The following is a 20,506-nucleotide window of genomic DNA, read 5'->3' as shown; positions in this document are numbered from 1 at the left end:
ATATTGTAGTTTTAATTACAAATGTCTATTTCTCTAAATCAGCCTATATATCTTTCGAGATCTTCCTTACTGACCACATGTGTTTAGTTTGCGAAATAGTTAATTATTATTCAGTATTATTCATAAATAGTTTATTATTTTTTTCAAAAATAATGTTAGAAAAAAGTCATTATAACAATATATACTTTACATTCATTGCGTAGATACTTCTAGTTGATTGTTCCCAACACTCACTTAAAAAGATATGTGATCTAGATGATACCACATCTGTGCAAAACGAATGCACCTAATAGAAACTTCTATTTATATTTATTCTTTTTTCTAAATAGTTTATTTATTTATTATTATTTACAGATGATATATGATCTCCTCAGCATCATGAATAGTTTACTATTTTTTAAAAATAGTTTATTTTTTATTATTATTTATAGATGATATGATCTCCTCATCATTTAAGCATAGCTGAGGCAAGTTTAGGAGTGGGATGAGATACAAAATTCTCATCTCATCTCATCATTACACTTTTTTCAAATCTTCTTACAAAATATAATAAACAATTTAACTTTTTTAAATCTCAATTCAACTTTTTCAAAACTCAACATAATAATAATATTAAAACATAATATTTTAAATTCAACTTTTTCAAAACCCAACCCAATAATAATAATATTCGTTTGGAGATCTCATCTCATTCTTATCGCATCTCAAAGATTTTCATAATTTATTTTAAATACTATCCAAATACAAAAATCTTAGGTTGGTTTGGTTACATAAAACTAAATTATCTCATCTTATATATTCTCACACAAAATATAATAAACAATTCACTTTTTCTCAAATTTTAAAAAAATAATATTAAAAAATAATATTATAACAATATTTTATTCAATTTTCAACAAAACATTTCATTTCATCTTACCATAACTGCGTAACCAAACGAGACTTCAATTTAACTTTTTTATCTAATCATTACAACTTTCCTAAACTACCAAACAAAATACAAAAAATAATACAAATTTTTCAAATTTTAAAATAATAATAATATTAAAAAATTATATTCTAACATTATTTTAATTTTATAATAGTTTTATTCAACTTTTTCTCTTTCATTTTCTAAAATTCAATAAAATATCTTAATTCAAACAATTTTACTACTATTTACGAATAATTTTATTGCTATTCACAAAATTCAAATCTCATTCATTTTCCAACCATCCCCTTTTGTTTTTGTGAAATATTTATTATCTAAAAATCTCCAACGAGAAATATTACAAAATTCATTTTATATGTTTATTCTTTTCACTCTTCAGAAAAAATCGTAAGACTCTTTATTCTTTTCAAACGATTTAAAATTCTCTTATTTTCTATCCAAGTTGAATGATGTAATTCGAAGAGAAATAGATAAACATTAAGTTTTTATTTGAAGTTCTAAAGTTTCAAACAAACATAATTAAATATTAATTAAAGAGAATTATTTTTAATTAAAATGGTTTAATTAGTTTTATTTTTTTTTATCCTTCTATATAACTATATTGTTAATTCCATTTTAATATTTTATGGCACCCCAAACTTTAATTTGAATCAAACAAGGAACTTCATTGTACTTTTATAGTTGTATGGCATTTTTTTTTCCAATTGATTTACAAAGCTACATCATGAAGAGAATAAACAACAAATTTCAAAAGGGAAAGTTTTAAGTCTGATTCAATGTTGAGCTGAGTTGAGAGGAGTTAAGTTATTTATGAATAGTAATGAATTGAGATGATGGAATAAATTTTATGAGTCTCACCTAATATGTGTCTAAATATGTTTGGATATTAAAATGTGTTTACATGTATTTATAGAAAGTTAAAAAAGGTTGTGGGTTCCATGTGTAAAAAGATATTGAGTTGAAAAAAATTATGGGTCTCACGTATAAAAAATTTTTGAATTGATATGAGTTTAGTTATTTAAAAGTTGAGTGTTTAGATGTTAGATTCAAAATTAGACTAAATTGAAATAGTCTAAATTCCAAACATGGCCTTAATATTTAGAGAAATGATACTTGCAGTCTTAAGTATGCAAGCGCCGTATAGTCGTTTTGAAAAAATTGAATAAATATGAGACCCACATGAAAAAAAATTAATTTTTTAATAATAGACCTTACTATTTTTTAAAACGATTGTATAATATTTACGTACTCTACGACTGTATGTAATATTACTCTAATATTTAATTATGTTTTCTCTCGGAGACTGCATGCTTGCGATTCACTTTGAGCATTCTTTACCTGAATATCATATTTGAATTGAAAACCATCAATAAATGTTTTTTTTCTTTCTTTTTAGTGAAATTCCTAATTTTTTTTAAGGAAAGTTATATTCATTTAAAAAAAATTATGAATTTAAAAAAAATGAAAAGATGATTGTTTAATAAAAATTGTGAAATTTCGATATTTAAAATGAGACAGTGTCATGATCCATTTAGATTATATCTTCTCGATGTTAGAGCGTTAACATTGGTTTCATCAAATTTATCTTTAAAATTTGATGAAAAGTACATATTTTTCATAAATTCAAAACTTCCTTATTCATAACTCCACGTTAAATTAACCATTAGATTTATCAAAATAATAATATAATATTATTTTTTAATAATAATTTTTTTAATTTTTTTTATATTTTACAATTACACTAACCATATATATATTAATATAGCCAGAAAATAAAACCACCGTGCAGTAGTGTTAATAAAAAAGGTATTAAAAAAAAAAGATGAAAGAATTACATTATACAAATTATAAAAAATATAAGAAATATATTTTATAATAAAATAATAAAAATAGAGAATGAATAATAAATTTTCTAATATATAGATAAAAATAAAAGTACTGTAGTTCAAAACTTGAGTTTTGATAGTATACGGAATCTAATATCAGCATTTTAACCTCCAAATCATTAAATTTTAATGAATTTTTTTCTTTTTTATGAGACGAATGCTAATGCTAATTAAAGATGGCTTTTTATTGGCCAAATTGGGCCGATCACAACATACATGAATCTCCTCAAAAGGGTAGCTATGACAAAGAAGAAGCCTAGGAAGTAGTGCGAAGAAATCCTGAAAAGAAGATAAGGATAAATTACGGGTGCTAGTGCTAACCGCACCTACGGACGGGGTAGACCCTTGTTCTCTAAGCCTACGCTCTACGTTCATACTAACGATTAAACGGGGAACATCACATAAGTGTTTTATCTCTACTCGCCAATTAGAGTAGTTGAGTACATCTCTCGCTTAATTATCTAAACCGACGCTCCACGCTCGTATCGATAGAAGGGAATACCTCTTCTAAATGTCTCATTCTCCTCACTATCTAACGCAATCGAGCACATCTCTCTCCTCTCTAAGTCTAGTTCTGTGCTCGCACCTAGGGCGATCTAGCACATATTCCACCTAATATCTTCTCCAATAAATGTCGAGTGTTGAAAATCGTGTCACAATTGCTGCTAGCGAGTTCCCTTCAGAAACGAGCCTCTAAGCTCCATAATTGCCTCACGAATATGACATTCAAGAACAAGTCGACGAGCTCGATAACTGTTTGAAATGGACCTAAAGGGTCAACGAGCTTCTGATAACTTAGCGCCAGTTACTACAAACAAGCTCTAATATTAATACCAAAATAGAAAAAATCAACAGCAACTCACATCAAGAGGCAAAAAATCTACTACCACTAACAATAGTAAAAACAATCATGAAAATGCACTCTTTGCTAACAATAAACGGCCAAATGCAACTATCCAAACATTCGATTTTTAGGTAAACGTTCGTACAAACAAACTTCATAAGGGCCCATCCTCGAATGCCCTTACTACAAATTTCGCAAGTCTTCTCAAGTTCCGTGCTCGCACCTAGTACGGTCAAGCCATCTCTTGCCTATCTCTTCAAACCAAGTTTTGTGCTCGCACCTAACACGATCGAGCACATCTCCCTCCTAGCTCTCCAAGCCAAGCTTTGCGCTCGGATCTAGCGCAGTTGATCACATCTCCCGCCTACCTCTACAAGCCAAGCTCTTTGCTCGCGCGTTGAGCAGTTGATCACATCTCCCGCCTAGCTCTCCAAGCCTAGTTCCGCACTTGCGAGTAGCTGAGCTATCTCCCACCTATCTCTTCGTGCCAAGCTCCGCACTCGGAGATCTTCATTGCTTAACATAAACAAATAGAAAACTAGGGATTGGTTCCCAAGATTTATTTTTTCTACAAGTTTCTACAAGTGATCTCTGTTACGACTTGACTTGAAGATTTTCAAGACCTTCTTGTTGAGTAAGTTGACTTTAAGAATCACAACATACTATTAGGAGTAAATTTACCAGGCCCAATATAATATTTCAAGCTTTGTTCATGAGGGAGCCATCATCACGAAGAAAGAGAAGAGAAATGATGGGACAAGATAAGAGGGGAAGTCAGACCTGTAAAGGGTGAGGTGACATAAAGCTACCATTTCTCACCACTCTTAAGGGCCCAAATAAAAGGGGATCTGATGGAAAGATAAGGAAGACTTCGATTGGAATAACCAAGGGATCTTCTTCAACCCTACGATGAGGAGACTCCAGAGACCATCTTCTCTAGGCCAAAAAGGATCATTGACCCCCATTTGTACAATGAGGTACGAGAGACTGTAAAATATTCAACTCATCATGGATTTATCCTCCAAATGACTAGTAGATGAATACTTTGTATCTAACTATGTAAATCTGTGTGTCTCATTCTCTATTTGTATTCTCTATATTTTTAACTATCTATTAATATGAATGTATGTATAGGAACCGTACTGACATCCCAAACCGTCATTGTGAACTTCTGACCATACTATCAAGGCCCAAATCGTCATTGTGGACTAGAGGTGATTATTTCTCCTATTTTGTACAAATTTATAATTAATAGTCGTCGTCTAGGTTGTAAGATTTAGATTAGAATAAAAAGATATATGTAGTGATTATCACAATAACAAATAAACACTCAAAATTCACACGGTCAAAATTAATGTTACAGAGTCAGCTTTATATGTTAATTTCTCTCGCAGTAAATTTTAAAATTTAAGTAAGAAGTAAAATCGATGAGATCATTGTCACAATAAGCTCATATAATAATATTTTATATTTTAGGATCCAATATACAATTAATAATATAGTTTTCCGTGTACAAGATAAGTGGCACCGTTTGTCATGTACTGTATGCTAAATATTACGAAAGTGTGATAAAATGTACACAAAAAATAAGAACAAGGATGTGAAAAAAATTAATTTATCACAAGAGTTTTACAATCCTCCAATAGATATAATCAATTACAGTACGTCTTTTTTTACCTTCTTCTTCTATTTTTTTTTTTTTTTTAACAATGCTAGTTACAATTTCTATTTGGAGACTACAATGCAAGTTTAAGTAATTTTATTTTTAAAATTTTTTAAAATTACAAAATTATTCCTCTTAAAATGATATTTGTTTTCATTTAATAAAAAGTCTGTACATATAGTCCTCAAATGAGGCTGCAAATAGAATTACTCTTTTCTTTTTTTAAAAATTAGGTGAACTCGATGGTGAAATTTATAAATATGAGGTTTCCACTATGTTGAGCCAAAATTGGTGAATAAAAATGAGAATAATATGTTTAATGAGTCGCAGTTGATAAACATATTAAAAAAGCATTCTCAATTTATTTATTTATTTATTTATTATTGTTATTTTTTTATCATGTTGATTAATTTTGTACCATTGAAAGCCTCTGTTGCAGGTTGTGGCCACACCTTTTATCCCCACCAACCCAAGTTTTATTAAATACCCGCTTAAAGTTAAAGCTGTATGACACTTTTTATAGGACTTCTGATTCTTGTTCAAGCTACTCTATAGCCTATAGTAGAAAAGATATTGCTAGACAAATAAAATAAGCATTCCAATATTTAATATGTGATATTAAATGATCAATAAATATTAAAAAATTACGTTATCGACTCAAGCATAAAAAGACACCCTATAATAAAAAGAAGGGATTTGTCTAAAACAAATTAAATTATTTTAGAAAAAAATGTGTACACAACATTATTCGCATGCAAAAGATGTAAACCAAAGTCTAGTGCAAGTATATTACTCCCCTAATCTCAATTAAAAAGTTGCTTGAGTGACAGAAAAATATAATTTAGCTGGTCAAAGGTAGACCGCATGTCGTGGTTAATTGTCTAACAATATTAAAAGATTTAGGGGGGAGAATTATATAACATGACATTTTATTCTTGAAATCCTACAACTAAGGTGACAATTCGTGTTCTTATCGTATCAAGTTATGTAAATTTGACTACATGGATTAATCTGAATATAACCCATTAAGCTAAACGAGTGAGATATTCAAACCCTAACACAATCCATTTAAATAACAGATCGTGTCGTGTTACTCGTTTTGACTCGTTTAATAATTAATTAGAAATTAGTCCACATGATACAACTCATTTCAACCCATTTCATGTAAATGGGTTGAACTAAGCCGCATGACCCGTTTTACCTGATTAACATAATTTAACATAAAAGTTAAAATCTATATTTATTAGTAACCACAATATCTAAAAATAATAATAATAAGACTACCTACTAATAAAATATGATTTTTCAAAAGATGTCAGGTGCCAGGGAAGTAAGAAAATTCAAATGATGGTTTTTCAAAGTAAATCATTTTTGGACATTTGGAGCAAACCATGTAATACTCTCCAACACGAGGACCTAGAGGAAGCAAAAATAGTAGCAATGTTGATATGGTTTAGAATAAATGATTTTGTTCATGGAAAACATTTTAGACATCCTAATTCGATCATCAACAAAGTAAAGGATGATTGGCAAGCATTTAAAAATGCTTAGAACTACAAAAAAGCATTATCATCAGAATATTGGACACATCTATCAAAAATGGACTAAGCCTCCTAATTAGTGTTACAAAGCCAATTGGGATGTTGCGATTGATAAGGAGAAGGGAAATATTGGCATAGGGGTGATCATTCGAGATGGAGAAGGACAGGTGATAGGTTCTCTTAGTACTTCCAGAAGTCTAAATCAAAATTCTCGGGTGGCTGAATCTTATACTATAATGGTTGCTTCAAATTCTGTAAAGAAATGGGCATTCGATCACTTATATTGGAAGGAGATGTCTTACAAATGGTGAATAACTTTTCAATGAAGAATCCAGATTGGAGCCAGGCAGGTCGGTTAATTGAGGATACCAAAATTTTGAATACTTGTGTCATTTGGTCAGTTGTCCATACAAGAAGAGAAGCTAATCAGGCTGCTCATATTCTTGCCCAAGAAGCATTATCTCTACAAGAGGATTTCATAGGATTGGAAGAATTTCCAACATGTATTAAGTCAATTGTATCTTTAGAGATATTGTAAGACTTGTTGAGCAATAAAATTTCATCATTTTATAAAAAAAAAAATAGTATTTAGAAATTTTAACCTATAATAAAACCAATATGACAAATCCAACAATAACAAATATGAGCATATGTCCAGAATTACAATCCTAACTATAGAAACATAAGTATATTGATAAATACCAATATGACAATACAACAATAATAAAATTGTAATTTTGAAATAAAAATTAAACATATTATTGCAGGTTAACTTCGGTTAAGCATGTTGACCTATTTATTAATTGTGTTTTAACGAATTAACCCGTTTTGACTCGAATCTATTTATATTAAACCCAAACAAGCTAAGTTTATGTCGTATTTGTGTTGGATTTACGAATCATGTCACATATTATCACATCTACCTACAACATAAACAATTGAAGCTAAAACTTAGTTTAGTGTTTGTGTAGGCCATCTAGGTAGACAAAAGAACGGTATTTCCTTAACAAAAGTGATAAAAGTGGTTGTTAAATTATCACCAATCTTAAAAGTTTAAATTGATAGAAAGAGATAATTTAATTATTTATATTGTATCTCTTATAAACCATGATCTTCGTCTGACCAATTTAGGAGAACAAAATTTCAAAAGATTATTAACAACTCCAAAAAAAAAAAATGTACTTACAAAATAATGATTTGTAAATTTGATTTTTAGTATTCATATTTAATGTAAGAAGCTATTATATTATGTGTAATACTATATACAAGTCTATAATCAAGGTGTGCAATTCTTGTGCAATCTGTTTAAAAACAATGAGAACCACCATGCAAAATAAACTTTTAAGTAAGTTTCACTTTTTTCAAAGGGGTCACATGAGACTTGCACAGTCTAGGCATGCACAAATTATTTTTCTTATATTATTACATGACATGTTTGGAAAATATGAGAATTTTTAAGATTTTTAAAATTTATCATAACTTCATTCACAAATATCACTTAAATATAAAATAAATTTTCAATTTTAAAATTTCAATTTTTTCATTTAATCACTACCTAATTATTACTTAAAAACAAAATTCAACAAAAACCTTTACAAACTTTAAATTTCAAATAATACATACAAAAATTATATTCGAATAATTTTTTAACTGTATCTATTCACCTTCACAATTTTCAACACAATACTTATTTTAAAAATATTTTTATTCAATTTTTTCTCTCTTATTTTTCAAAACTTAATTAATAAAACATCTTCATTTAAATTATTTTACCATTATTCACAAAACTTTGAAATACTTTAAACATACAAACATGCCATTAAGAGTATTATTTATATACTACGTAAACTATTATCTCACTTGATAAATATGACACTTTCTATAACAATTGGATTGTCTCTTATTTCTTATAAAAAAAGAAGTTAAAAAGTTGATGGATATTGACTATCTCATCATAGCGAGATAAGAGTAAAATGATGGTGTTATATGTAGAATTGTTCTTCGAAATTTTGATTTAAGCATCAACTTATTTTAAGTTAATGTCTCTTGTACACTTTACATGTTTGTCATTATTTTATTTTAGGTTTTTGAATTTAAATAAAATAAACTTTAAAAAAATATTGATCGTTGATGGCATCGGCATATAATATATATTTATTTATTTATTTGAAATTATCGGCATATAATATTTCTAACATTGCAATCAAGTCCAATCAAGAAGGGGTGTTATAATTTGCATGTATCGTATGGGTTACGGCTTTCGTGGTTAGGTTTAGGGGCTTACTTGAGAGTTGAGACGATGGATTTGATTAATCTTAAAGAAAATTATATTTATTTTCATTAATCCTTATAAGATCTTCAAAAGATACTATATATTGGCAATAAATTTCGGTGCAATTAATTAATGAGTAATGTTAGAGAAAAGCTACTATAGCAGTGCACACTTTGCATTCACTGCGTGACTGCTTCTAGTTGATTGTTCCCAACACTCACTTAGAGAGATATGTGATCTAGATGAATGTCACATCATGTGTACAAAATGGATACATCTAATAGTAACTTCTATCTATATTTATTCTTAATTAATTCCCAATAGGTACTCATGGGATTTTGGAAAGCCATTACAAACAATTAATTAGTTCTTGTGCATTTAATTTCATTAAGATCAGCAAATTACGTGGAACTTCCCTCAAGTATAAGTACTGTATAGTACACCACTTTGAACGCCAAAGAATACGTAGCTAGGGTGTATACAAGTCAAGTACGAATAAGTACTAGTGGTGGGTATATAAGTCTTATCCGTTTAATTTTTAATTAAACTTGAGTCGAGTTTGAACTTTTCATTTATTTGGATTTTATATATATTCATAAACAACTCATTCAATATTAGTCAGAACTTTTATAAATATATATTATGATATTAATATTAAGATAATTAAATTATAATTTACAACTTCTTCGAATATTAGAGGTAGGCGGAAGATGTGATCGACTGCATCATTTGAATAATTTTATGTTTACAAACAACTTAACCTGATCTGTATTAGAATTCAAAGAATTAGCTAGCCCCGTCGTTAACTCTTTTTTTGTTTTTATTTCTTTTTGCATCATATACAAACTAAAAAAGATAAATAAATGTAGACTTTAATTTAGCGAACAACTTTTGACAGCTTCACTTATTTTTTGTTCTTTTCCTTCAAAATTAAATAGAAATTATCCTAGTTTTTCCCATTTTTATAGGAAGAAAGACAGATCCTAGCTAGTTTTGGTGGCTAGCATTAATAATTCCAACGGCTGAGGGATCTATAAATTAGCATTATATATATGCACGTGGATTGTGGTGTATATAATATACTCAAATGAAAGGTCGAAACACAACCAACTTGGCTTCTCATCGAATGACCCTATCTTTCTCATTCACTTTCATAGAGAATTAATCACAAAACATCCACGTATGAACAGTACTACCGTGCATGCATGCGCTAGCTTTATGGGTTAATGTGGAGACTGTACGTACGTGGTAGGTTGGAGTTAGTTGAGCTATAGTACCACTCCAAAATGGTATGCATATTGCATGGTTGCTTCTTGCTAGCTTTTTCATGGTGTTGCTTCTACTTTGCGCCATTCGACCAACTCAATGTATCTTGACATAAACACTTCCTACAATTAAAATAGATAGATACAATATGTATATTTCACTGTATTAAATTATAAAGAACTGCTACATATACAAATAGATTATACAAAATAAATCTACAAACTGATGTAATTTTATAGAATCCGTTAGATCTACTTTATAATAAAAATAATTTTATAATTTGATATACCCCATCAAGTCACATCAATTTATAAGTTTTACTTTTGCGTAATCTATTTGTGGCTATAGTATTTTCTTAAATTATATTATTGGTGGGTAATGTAGATTCCATGCAACAATATTTAATATAGCCGCGTTTATATATATATATATATATATATATTATATCTATTACTATTATATAAGTGTCTATCAAACGGTAGTTAAACGGAAATTCTTGTTTTCCGTTAACTTTTCCGTTAAATCCCCATTCTTCGTTAAATCGGCGTTAAAGAACGCATCTTTCGTCTCGAAAATTTCTGACAATTTCCTTAATCCTCAGAGCTTTTCTTGTTCTATTGAGGTGTGGGCATCCTCATCTTCAACCTCATCGTCCTGGTGCTGTGCTCATTGTCTGAGCCATTCTCCAGCCAAGCAAGCCCAGGTTTGTACTCCAGGACGCTACCGTCTACGCCTTCAACGTCTCCTCCCTGCCTTCAACCTCCCTCAAGCCCACTCTCACTTTTCATATTTTTGGCCATATTTGCTCTTCACGGCTGTCTATATTTTTGTTTCCATCGTGGATCTGCAGGTAAATGAAGAGGTATTTCCTACAGATCTGAGTTGATGTAGATTTTTTTAACCCGTTTTATTTCTATTTTTTTCCTATAGATCTGAACAGATCTTCATATATTTGAAGAGATCTTGTTCAGATCTCAGTGTTATTATTATTATTTTTTTGCTTGAGGTCAAAATCTTGAAATTTTAGATTGCAAAAATCTCTGTGAATTGGTTGTCACTAATCACCCTACTGTTGGGAGCAACGTCGAAAGAGCTCGTCTATAAGAACATTCGATTCGAGGTGAGATAGCAGCTTCGACGTCTTTTAACTTTTTCCATTTATGTATATTGTATATTTATCACCATTCAGGAAAGTCTTTCATGGGGTTTTTTTTTGTACTTTATTCAAATTTATATTTTAAAGTATTGGAGCATTAGAGATTTGCTCACGGCTTCTCCTATAAAATATATTTATTCAAATATTAAATTCTTTCTGTTTTCATTCTTATATCAATGATATTGCTTTTTGTAACAATCAAGATCTGGAATGTTTGAATTGAGTATGAAAATGGAATGAAAATGTATATTGAATTTCTGATAAAGCTCTCTTCGAGGGGAGCACCTCCAAATTGTAACTGAATTAAAGTGAAAAGTATTTTGGATGCCTCTTTCCGTATAGTTTGTTAGGATATATACCAGAATTGTAAAAAGACTAATCTGCCCTTACTACTCGGGCCTGAGGTTCTTTATTACATAAAAGGAATAACAGCTACGAGTTGGGTTAAGCCCATCGTGAAGGTGTTTTCGTGAGGCCCATTGAAGCCCATTATCCCAGCAAGTCTTCTAGGTCTTCTGGAACATACGATCACTTGTTAGCCGCCGCCCCATGTTCTTCTTCTCTCTTCGTTAGCCTTCGTTCATCTTCTCTAGCTTCGTGACCTGCAGCGTATAACACTTTTGTTGTATTGTAATAATTTTTTCCCCTGCCAGAGTGGAAGAAAAGATGGGACTAATTGTATTTGCATGAATATCCGTCGCCTTTCTGCTGTAGGTAGTAAACAGCTCATATCTCCCTTTCTCTATTTATGCATGCATATATTCATTGATCTGTGCCCCTCCTAAATGCCTGAAACGTGATCGTTAATTTCGTTAGAACCATTAGTGAATCAGAAACAGAAAGTGTTGTAATCATTTACTCTATAGTCTATGATATTTGAAGCGGTTGATGTACTGTGGTGTTCTAAGTAGGCTTTTAGTGTATTTCTCTAAAACTTAATTGTGGATAGTAACAGTTACTACCATTCCTATATATAATTACGGTATATATTAAAGTGGTTGTTTAATAGGAGGTCCAGAAAGTTATGCTATTACAAATCGACACTGATGAATAATCCAACAAATAATTGTTCTCTCAACTCAAGTCATTTTTGTTTACAAATTCCGAACAAATTGGGGTCAGCTGTGTGGATCCTTTAAGGCCATTCAACCTTGCCTACAGGCTAGGGCCATGCTCTTGGTTTTCTCTCTTAATAATCATGTCTTTGCCTATAATTTCTACCCCCCCCCCCCCAATCTTCTTTTTGTTTTTGCAGTTTTTGCTCCCTGCACATCATATATCCACTCTTGCTACGTTGCATTCACAGACCTCTGTTACATATGGCCATTGGCCATACCATCTTAAACACATCCTCTTATTTTGTCTTCCATTGGTACCATAGTCCGTCATTCCAAATGTTACCGTATGTCTGTTTGAATGATCATCAAATGATTAGTATCAAATAATTTAGATTGACAGATGGCTTGCTATTGCAAACACACTTTTGGTGCATTCTCATCTTTTTCCTTGTATAGTGTTCCAAAATTTTAGTCTCTTTCACAGTTTCTCATACATCACTCAGCTAGCTAATTATTGTCAGTTGTAAAAAAGAAAAAAAAAATTTCTTGATAGTAATTATTGTTTAGTTGTCCAGAAATGACATAATTTGGGAAAGGTTTGATTTGTATAGTCAATTGTAGTTGTATTGTGCGACTGATGATTTACTGTATAATTGAGGATGGGTTTAGTTTCTCGACTCTATAGGCATTGAATTAGTTTGAAGTAAAACATACTTGGCCATTTCTGTTTTTCACAGATGCAGTACTGTCTCTTTGGAAACTTGTTGAAAAGCAACTATTGTGTCATTTATTCATCTCAACTATGTAAAAGGATTGGCATTCATAAGGATCCCTGTTCGATTCCATTCATAAGATGAGACGAATGGTGAAATGGATAGTAATGAAAATTGATGAATCCTTCTTTGGTCTATGGACTTGCCCGTACCTATAGCCCCACTCTTCATAATATATGTTTTTCACTTGATAAACTAGGCGCGCTTGGGTGAGCCAGTCCCAAGGTACCATACAAGATGGTTGCCCCTGCCTCTCAAGATTTGGTTCTATTGCATATCTATCATAAGGCCAGGAAAACATTTAAATTCTTTACAAGCATTCATAGAGTCACATCCTTTCCCCCATCTTTTATTTTCTTTTTCTTTTTCTTTTCCTCAAGTACCATAAACATTTATAACATTTTCATTTCATATTACATAACATAAACATCAAATATTATCATTTACATTTGAACTCTTTCTGACATAGTATTGGATGCATAAAGAGGGCTACCAAAGGCAGGCTATTTTACATCATAATTATTGAAACAATTTTCAGAGAAATATTTTGTTGACATTTGAAGAAAGTAAGGGGATGATCATATCTACTTGCCTCTCATCAGCATCATGAATTCCTATACACTTCACTTAGCAACCTCGATTGTTTACTAAACTTTATTAACCTCTTTTTAATCCTTCACCTTCGAGGCATACCCTTAGAAAACTTTCCTTTAACTTTTCTTTATTTCCTCCTCCTCCTCCTCCAATGAGGAAATTTTGTTCGATTTTCTTTTATTTATTTGTCTTTTTTTTCCCTCTTTTTTACATATCTATACACTTGTTTGCTCTAGGTGAAGGAAATAAATTCATCCTCTCTCTTATTTATATTTTCAGAAATTCTATTTGTACAACTACCAAATTGTCGCCAAGTTTTGAAAAAATTACAAAGTACACTTTTTAAATGTCAGGGTATTACACAAATTGGTGCTGCTTTTGCTGTATTTGTATGTTCATGGATATTCTTCTATTAATGGCTGTATATACAGATTTCACCAGTTAATTGGCTAAAGGTGAATGTAGGATTTACTTTTAGAGTATTGAGAAATTACGCTCTGCACTCCCAAACTACCATGGTTTGTTCAATTTGCATCCTAAAGTCCCAAAAATGGCAATTTGCATTTAAACTGCTAAATTCTGTCAATTTGTAAACTGAATCAAGATTTAACTATTAAGATTGATGGAAAATAGGACATGTGGCATGAAATCCATTCAAATCTTAGTTGGAGGTGCAAATTCCAAATTTTGGTAATTTAGTTAGTAGTTTATTGTACAAATTGAAAATGTAGTGGTTATTCAGGGGTGCAAGGCTTTTATTGGGGCACGTGCTTGGAAAATGACTCCTGATTGAAAAGTTTGAAAAGTTGTTTATGCATATGTTAAATGCTAAGCACCTAAAATTGACCGTTTGCAACTACTGTTCATATCAGGCGTGGGATCTTGGTGGACAAGAAAGGCTCAGGGCATCATGGGCAACTTATTATCGTGGAACTCATGCACTTATTGCGGTGATAGATAGCACTGATAGAGCCAGGATCTCTATAATGAAGGAGGAACTCTTTAGGTTGCTGGGACATGAGGATCTACAACATTCTATCATACTAATTTTTGCAAACAAACAGGACCTCAAGGATGCAATGACCCTAGCTGAAATCACCGATTGCCTTTCCCTTCACAGCATCAAGAATCATAATTGGCACATTCAAGCCTGTTGTGCCCTCACAGGAGACGGACTGTATGATGGTCTAGGATGGATCACTCAACGGGTTATTGGGAAAGCACCAAGTTGAATAAGGAGCGGTAGAAATCAGGGAAAAAAGAACATTCATCTGTTCATTCATTCATGGGTTTGAAGGATGAGTGAATATAAACGTTCGTGTACCAACTACACTGTATGAGAGCTCATTTCAATCAAATTTGTAGATTGTTTTCAGTTTTGATTGGTCTTATAAAATAGTGTTCTACACAATAGATTTCAGGAAACACCGTTGTCCTATCGAACCATGCAGTATGAGATTCTCATGTTTTGTGTGATAAAGCATACTATTGAAACATTTGTTGTCGAGGAATAGATGAGTGCATTACAATTGATATCTGTACCATTAAGCATTTCATGAATCATTTGACAAGGTGATGACATGAGGGCAACCTTGACTGACTCAACCAACAGCAACATAAGAATTTCAATGTTGTCTCTATTGATCCTATACAAGATGACACAAAATGAAACTTATTGCAGGAAGCTTTGCTAAAATTATGAATGTTATAAATATGTATTAGATTGAATGATATTTTTGAACTAATGTTTTTATTTTTTCCACTATGTTTTAAATTATTAAGTGAAAACTATCATTTTTATAAAATATATACATTATTTTTTACAAATAACCATTTCATAAAACTAGGCAAACGTACTTTGCACGTTATTCCCACCTAGTATATATATATATATATATATATATATATATATATATATATATATATCTTTCGAATAGTAGGAATCGAGGTGTTTGATCGAAAAGGGTACGGTATGGGAGGCTTTTAATTGCATGCGACCACCATGAGGTGACCATATACTCTACATAATAAAATGAAAGTGTGTGCTTCAACATTAATAATGGACTACACAAATGAGAAGCTAGCTAATGCAATTTGATGCAGTAATGTTCAATTAATAGCACATTCCATTACAAAAGTACCGCCATTAATCTCCCATCGACATTCGGTACCGAATAGTGTATTCTATTTTTTTTTTATGAATGTGTATGTATTTTTTTTTTTAAATACTACAAAAACACACATACACACACAAATGCTTAAAAAAAAAACACATTTTGGTACACTTTCTCGATGGTCTACCATTTTCCATTTGGAATCCCTTCGACATTTAACCTAACAACTAAAGTTGGGCTGACAAAAATAGAACTCTGCCATGGTTTTGTGATCTGAGATGCAAAGAGAAACAAGCTAGGGATAGCTTCGAGAAGATAACACAGAGAAAGAACGTCTCAATTTTGTTTTCATTTCATCTGAGTAAAAATGTACTTCTTCAGAATGTACGTACACGTGCCAATGTATTTATACTACAAAGAGAAAAGACCAAACTATCTAAAAGAAGTATATTATTTCTGGGTTACCTGCAGGTCAACTTGGAGGGGGACGGAGCAGGTGACAATGGGGTCCAAACTGGGGCACACCCAGCTAGCTTGTTTAAGACAATCGATCGAGGGTGTTCTTAGAATATGAAAAAATATCTTATCAATCTCTTCAATAAAAAATTTTGAAGGCTTGAACTCATGAGTGGAGAGGACACATAGTAATAAATTCATGATGTAGGCTCATTTCATATATCTATCTCTCTTATAATAAGTTTAAATTCGAATAAAAACTTAGGGAGGTCTTGATTATCTCGTAGCGACCATGCAGTCTGAGACTCAGGTTAGCTAGATCGATCGCTGGTTTAATTTCATATAGTACTTCAAGTTCTCTAAGCACCTCAAACCTTGCATGCCCAAGAAAAAGTACGAATATTTATTCAAAGTTGACGCCAAGGATGGATTTGTTCAAAGTTGGTTCCGGAGGGGTGCTTCCACTGTCAAATTAATATGGATCAGGTTACAGAGGCTCCCAACGCTCTCTGCAAATGATTTGGCAGGGCATATAATGTCAAGTGTGTGTTCGTCAGATGTTCATGTTCTTGATTGAGTGTGGTAGTTGGCAGGGCATATAATGTCAAGTGTACTAATGGCAGCAATGCTTAGACTTGTGTCTCGTGGCTTTTGTTTATGCTCACTAGTCACTACAAGAAAAATTGATATTTGTGACTAATTATTTATAATAAAAATGACTATTTACGATGAAAATAGATTTATTTTAACTAAAAATAATCATTTCGTTAAAAATAATTGATTACAAATAAATAATTTTCTTGTACATGCTTTCGGTTTTGCCGTGTGAGCTACCTTAAGAATTAGATGAGAGCTCTAATTATGAGACATGAACATAATACATTTTGTTATTAAGCCCTTGGGCATTATTCCATTGCAAACCGGTTTGTTCTACCCAATTAATTAATTAGCATGAACCAAAGGGTACATATAAGACAAGTGATCATAATAAGATAAGATAGATATGTTGGTGAAGCAAATAATTCAAAGACGTGGCATTACAAAAGACAGCTTCAATATAAGTAAACTCAGCATCAAATCAAAGTGCTGACAATTTGGCAAAGTTGGTACTAACATGAATACCTATCCCAAATCTTACTCTTGAGTACACTAAATAGATTTTGACAATCACATATGCACCTAACGTTATTAATTTACGTTATTTGTAAAAGTAGGGTTCGGATTGGCAACTCATAAAAGCTACTCCTTTTTGTAAAGCTACTACATTTTTCACGAATTACATGTCCCAGCTTTTACGTGTTTATGGTAGTATCTGTCCTGCAAGAAAGTCAATAAAAGATGGCTTTTAATATATATGGAGAAAAAACTGAGTCCCTAATGACATCGACGTCACATAATTTGAGAGAAACTCCTATGGACTCGTTTGGTTATATTAAGATATTTTGTTAAAAATTAAATAAAATATTATTATAATATATATTTTTTTTTAAGATTTAAAAAAATTAAATTATTTATTATATTTTATGTAAAAATTTTAAAAAATTAAAATAATTAAATGAGATGAGATGATATAAGATAAAATAATTTAATTTTATGTGACCAAACTAACTTGCACAGAATGAGATAGGTTTGGCATGGTAGCAAAGAGATCTGAATTGCATACAATCCCTTAATCGATCTCCTAATTAAAGTAGAGAAGTGATAGGTACACGAAAAGATTTAATAAAAATAAATTTATAAAATAATTACCTAATTTTATGTGATTAATTAGACTTATTTTATAATAAAATTGAAGTATAATTCAAACAAGGCACGAGTGAGACGGCACGAAATAGTTAATATAGTTTGGGGTGCATGCATGACTCTCACCTAGAGATAGAGGGGGTCCCATTGAGGTCTATTTTCAACCGAAGGCTTTAAGGTCTCGTTTGTATTCGTAACTCATCTCAATTCATCTCATTTTATCATTATAATTTTTTTAAATTTCTACATAAAATATAATAAACAATTCAATTTTTTTAAATTTCAAAATAACTTTTCTAAATTTCTATATAAAATATAATAAATAATTCAATTTTTATTCTATTATTTATAAACCATCTCAATTCATCTCTAAATCCAAACTATTCCTAAATAAGATTTGAATTGAATCCTGACATGAGCTCAAAAAAGAACAATTATTATAGACCTCAATGCCCAATGGGTTATTGGTCCGTTGAACCCAAAAGTTGTTTTTGAAACTCATAATTTGTTTTTGAATTTGGTTTACCACCCTGTGGGCCCAAGATATACATACTTTTTCAATATAAATATAAATAAAGTTTACAAAAAAAATATTACAAGTTAACCGACCATATTAATAAGAATAATAGGCGGTATAACCAGTTATATGCATGATAGTAAATAAAATAAGCAGTATAACCGATCATATGCATGAATAAGTAAATAATATAGAAAAGATATACAGAATAAACTTCTTCATTAAAAACATAATACTTACAAGAAGACTAATTCTCAAAAGAGTTAGAAGCAGAAGACCTAAAAAAAGAAAATTTACAAAGTGAGGAGGACTAGAATTGAGTAGTTTGGGCGAGAGAGGAAGAGGCTTTAGATGAGAATTCTGAATGCTCTTCTTCCTTCGCGAATTTCTTTATATAGACATTAAAATAGTACAAAACAGTGATTCTAATAATACATGAACAGTATCAGTCGATACTAAAAACAATAACAGTATTGGCTGTCACTAAAAACAAACAAACACAGTACAAGATACATAAACTAGTATGTACAAAGTCATTTGTTATTTTTCAGGATAAATCTGACATGAATAATAATCTTCTGGAGAGATAATATTCCTGACAATTTTCATATGTTATGCTAACTAATTGAGAAAGTAGTAATATTTTGGAATCACATAATCTGAGGGTCATAATTTGCTAATTCCAGTTCAAACGAGTCGTGAGAATCCATTAGATGTACTGGATGGTAGGATGAGTAATCTTAAGAAGGAGAGGCAGCTTAGTTATCCTGAGAATGATAGGCTTGTTGAGAAGGATAGGCCTGATGAGCTGGTGATAAGACAGGTTGTTGTAATGGAGATAATTTGGCGAGATGATGTGCTTCTTCTTCATCGTCACTATCTGAAACCTATGACATTGATTCGGTTAATTTTTTCAAATCCTTATTGTTGGTAATTGATGTTAATTGAGCTTGAAATCTGCTCCGTTGGACTAGAACTTCTGGAATCTTGGTAACTTTTGAAAATATTTTAAAGACATGATCATAATTGTAATTTTCCCACCATTTGACAGAAATTTGGCCAGCTAGAAACATAATAGTTTTGAGAAAGGGATGAGGTTTGATAACATATTTTCATTTCATAATCTAATTTAATTTTGTTTTGAGGAATAAAAGAATGAGTGGTAAACAATGGTTTAATGCTTGTGAACTATCATCTTGTGTAGTAAAAAGTCGAAGACTCTTATGGAGGGGAAGAGGTTCGGGTCCATAATATTCCCACCATAGTGAAAACCATTTTGGGAGTGTGTTGATCTCTTGTAATTTACCAAAATGAATGAACCACGAATGACACAAATTTTTATTTTGTTTTAGAAACATTTTTGTTCATATTTGCTGGTAATCATAATAATCATAATAAAGTGGATCATAAGGATGAGAAAACTTTCTTGTTAAATAGTAATTTTTTCTCCATTGTTCCAAAGTGAGAACCTATTTAATGGTAACTTTATGAAAAACAATAATTGGAGATGCGGGTGAAGAAGGTTGAGTTTGAAGAGAACAAGGAATTTCAGAGAGAATAATTGAGTCGGTGTCTACTAATATGAATTTATAAAAATGTAGGATTTTCTTAATATTTTGTAGAACATAATGTCAGTCTGGTAAATGAAAAGCATCAAGCAATTTTTGGAGGTCAGACAGGTGTTGAATTTCA

The 20,506-nt window shown here is 31.0% G+C and overlaps 1 protein-coding gene across 1 annotated transcript; it reads left to right on the top strand.

Annotated features, from left to right (window-relative positions):
* The first annotated feature begins 7,127 nt into the window (after positions 1-7,127).
* LOC109013586 lies at positions 7,128-15,512 on the top strand. Its single transcript, XM_035695245.1, has 4 exons — positions 7,128-7,368; positions 10,886-11,265; positions 11,431-11,523; positions 14,857-15,512. The coding sequence occupies exons 1-4, from the start codon at positions 7,128-7,130 to the stop codon at positions 15,214-15,216; spliced, it is 1,074 nt and encodes a 357-aa protein (XP_035551138.1). The 3' UTR covers positions 15,217-15,512.
* Positions 15,513-20,506: the final 4,994 nt, after the last annotated feature.

This window comes from Juglans regia, chromosome 10, assembly GCF_001411555.2.
Source record: "Juglans regia cultivar Chandler chromosome 10, Walnut 2.0, whole genome shotgun sequence".
In the NCBI taxonomy this organism is placed as follows: domain Eukaryota; kingdom Viridiplantae; phylum Streptophyta; class Magnoliopsida; order Fagales; family Juglandaceae; genus Juglans; species Juglans regia.
Note: the sequence above shows the minus strand (reverse complement) of the source record. Positions and strands in the feature narration are given on the sequence as shown.